Source organism: Uranotaenia lowii, chromosome 2 (assembly GCF_029784155.1).
Source record: "Uranotaenia lowii strain MFRU-FL chromosome 2, ASM2978415v1, whole genome shotgun sequence".
Taxonomy (NCBI): Eukaryota; Metazoa; Arthropoda; class Insecta; order Diptera; family Culicidae; genus Uranotaenia; species Uranotaenia lowii.
In genome coordinates, this window is record NC_073692.1 from 348,777,697 (window position 1) to 348,781,250 (window position 3,554).

The 3,554-nt window shown below is 39.4% G+C and overlaps 1 protein-coding gene across 1 annotated transcript; it reads right to left on the bottom strand.

The window, feature by feature from the left end:
• Positions 1-988: 988 nt before the first annotated feature.
• LOC129747652 (mucin-2-like) lies at positions 989-2,698 on the bottom strand. Its single transcript, XM_055741954.1, has one exon. It carries the CDS (start codon positions 2,502-2,504, stop codon positions 1,152-1,154), a length of 1,353 nt encoding a protein of 450 aa, XP_055597929.1. The 5' UTR covers positions 2,505-2,698; the 3' UTR covers positions 989-1,151.
• Between the last annotated feature and the right edge of the window lie 856 nt (positions 2,699-3,554).

The window sequence follows — 3,554 nt, forward strand, 5'->3', positions numbered from 1 at the left end:
CTACAACAATTGGGCATTATCCGGCACCTTATTCGTACCTACCGGATGATTCTCTCACTTGAAACCCGCGCGGGAGCAAAAATCATTTCAAAATTTACAAACATGGTGGACTTTCTATCATATCCGATTTAAACTGACTTAAGACGACATTTCAAACGATGTTTTCACTACACAGTTACAATTGCAATGCCCAACACTATTGTAAACGACTTAAGTTATCATTTCTGACACGATTTCATGTTTGCTGGGTTATGGTGCTGCCGGTCTGCGAGATGGGATCTAAGCTTTGCAACTTTCTTCTCAAACAATGCAGCTTTGCATTCAAGCTTTGAGTAAAAGCACATCAACGCACTGAATAAAACATTGAATATCAAACGTCGCTTCACTCTAACGATGATTGTTTTATATTGTTTACGGTAACGTAAATTGCACTAATGCACGAGTGTGCGTGAAAAGTGTGTACACTAGAGGTTGAACCCAAACCCGTTAACCCTAAGTTGGTTGGATCTGGTTAAGGGAACAATCGATATTATGAAAGAATAATCAGAAAGAATATGGCGATTGCACTACCAGCCTTTCTTTGAAATCACAATTGATTCAATGAGTAGTGAGAAATTTTTTCAATGAGCAGTCCAAAAAAAAATTGAAGCTCTTCAATGACGTCTACGGCAATTGATATTTTTTACAACAAACCAAATTTATGAATGATGAACGGCAAAACCAAATATTTTGTCTGGTTTCACAAAAAAAAAGAAATTTCTAGAAGAAAAAAAGACATCACGCGACGTCATCGAATATAAAAATTCCACCAACATGACTCAGTCGGCTGTTATGCATATTTTAAAACTCCATCAAAAGTGTTAATGAATTACTCATATCAAGTAACTCGTCTTCGATCATCTTAGCCTAACGTCAATGGAGTGCATGTGATATTTTCCGAACAACAACAAGTAGTCAACCCCTTAAAGGTAAACACGATACTCTATACTGTAGTTCTTATTTATTACTCAAATATCACACGTTCTATATACAGCAGATAGCATTAAGTAGCTAGACTAAGAAGGATCAGCCGACCCTTCGTAGCACACGTTCGTTCACGCATAAATAGAATGTTTAGTTGTCACTCTTTTCAATTGTTTCTAACTGAGCTTCTACTGTCGGTTTGACTCCACCTTTGGTTCATCGAGTGAACTTGGGGTGGTACTAGCTTCTTCACCGTTGTACACAAACGTCACCTCCCCTTCATCATCGTCGTCATCACCGTCGTCATCGCCTACTGGTGCACTCGAAGGGTATTCGTTGTTGTCGGCACGCCTTCTACGACTGATGCTCTTCACTGTTGTTGTAGAGGTACTAGTAGTTGTTGTGGTCGGCTGTTGTTCCGTAGTCGAGTTGTTATTGCCGGATACAGTTGAGGTTCTTTGGCTACTTTCGCAGGTTGTTGTAGTTGAATTGGTCTCTGGGTAGAAGGTTGTATTGCACATCACTCCATTGATGATGATGGATTTCGCTAGTGGGGTCACAAGGGTGGTTGATGAGTTGTCTACGTTTGTAGATGTCGTTGAGCTGATTGCAGAGGAGGTGGTTTCCGTTGAGGTTGTCGAAGTGTTTGTTGATGCTGGAGTCGTTGTTGATACGTTAGGTTTTTCGGTGCTACTGATGATTGGTGTTACTGAGGTGGTTTCTGTTGAGTTCGACAGCGAAGTTGATAAAGTGGTCGTTTCTGACTTGTTCGGCAAAGTTGTTGGCGTATCAGTTGGTGTTGAAGAGTTTGTCGAAGATGCCAGAGTTGTGGTTTCCGATGAATTTGAGATCGATGCTTCAGTGGAAGAATTTCCAGCTAGAGTTGCGTTTAGAGAAGTGACAGTAGAGTTGCTTCCTTCAACCGTTGTTGTCGAAGAAGGGAGCTCCGTAGTAGTTGTGGTTGTGTTTGGGTGAAATAGTTTGTAGATCACCGTCGTTGTGTTCACTTCAACTGTTGTTGAAGTAGTTGAAGGGGTAGTAGTTTCAGTAGTTTCTTGAACTGTCGTATCATCAGTTGTTGTAAGCTCTGTAGTACTTTCAACATCTATTATTATCACTGTTATTGCTTCACTGGAGGTGGAATTGACAGTTGTCAAGACTATTTTCTCGGTTGTAGCATTCAAACCAGCCTCAGTGGGTGCTGAGCTGGTATTAATCACAGTCGCGTTCAGTGGAATTACAGCGATCAAATTCTCTTCAACTGCACTCATTTTACCGCCAATAATTGAATCCGATTCGAACAACCAATCAGTAGTTGTTTCCAGACCTTCCGTAGTCTTAGCATCTTCACTGTCAACACTTCTCAAAGTCGTCACTGTCACATTTGGAGCACTCGTCGAAGTTTCCGTAGCATTGCTCGAACTATTGGATCCATTGGGATGAAAAACACTGAACAGCTTCGAGAAGAAGTCTCCAATATCTGCCGATGTCCCGGAAATGGTCAGCAGTACAAGCACCAAGGCAACTCCTTGAGTCCTCATCCTGAAGGCAAACTTATCGCCACGAATCAACTCAACAATCGACTAACAACCGGAGCAGCAAGAATAAAAGATTTTATAGCTCGTAAGAATTTTTTTCTTGGATAGATCACAAAACTTCCTTCCTTCTAGCTCTACCAGCTGATGCATGTGACCAATTTGGACCGTTCACGACGACTGTTTTATTATGGCGATGACAAATGGTGCGAAAGTGCAGCCGACCATGGATTCAGCCAGCAGCTTCCCCAAGCTAGCAGAGGGCATGTGTCATCAATTAGCACCTGTGAATCTATTGCCACCTTTGACGAGAATGCTTAAGACTTGGTGGTGTCTTGAAGATCGAAGATTTAGTTCTTCCAAAAAATCCAACAGCGGGGAGTTTTACGTCGATTGATATTTAAATGTTCAGCTTGGGTTCGAATCATTTTTATTGCGTAGCATCATAAATTATGTTGAACAGCCACTGAACTAGGAGTGACCAGTTGAGACACAGATTTCTTATGTTCGAAAAATATTCAGTGGCTGACGCACGTTGTTTCGTTTTGTCCTATAAAGTATCAGTCCATCATCTTCAAGGTTTAGCTTGGCGTCTATACGAATTATTTTAACTTAAAAAGTAAACTGAAATGACTATTAAACGTTGATTTGATATTTAAATTAATTAGGAAAATTTTTAATTTATATTTTTTGGAAGAACGATTGTTAAATTAAATTTTACTCAATGTATTATTATTTTCAATAATTATTTGTGAAATTTCTTCTTTGAAATTTTTGCGTTGCGCATAAAAAGGTGTCCAATGTTTGTCAATTGGAACATCTTTAGATGGACCATAAAAAAGGTATGGAAAAGTACAAAAAACATAAACAGGGTGATAATAAGGTTCCCGTTCTTTAAACAAATTTAAAACCGTGTTTTTGATAATTAATTAATCAAATCGAACCAACTGAACAACAAAACAAGTAACATTCTTTGGAACTTTGGTAGCAAAAGCAAAAAAAAAGTTGTTCTAGACTTCATCAGCGCCATTTTGAGGCCATCTCTATTACCACATC

Coding starts and splice junctions, on each gene's coding strand:
- LOC129747652 (XM_055741954.1), bottom strand. CDS start 2,504: ATGAGGACTCAAGGAGTTGCCTTGGTGCTTGTACTGCTGACCATTTCC.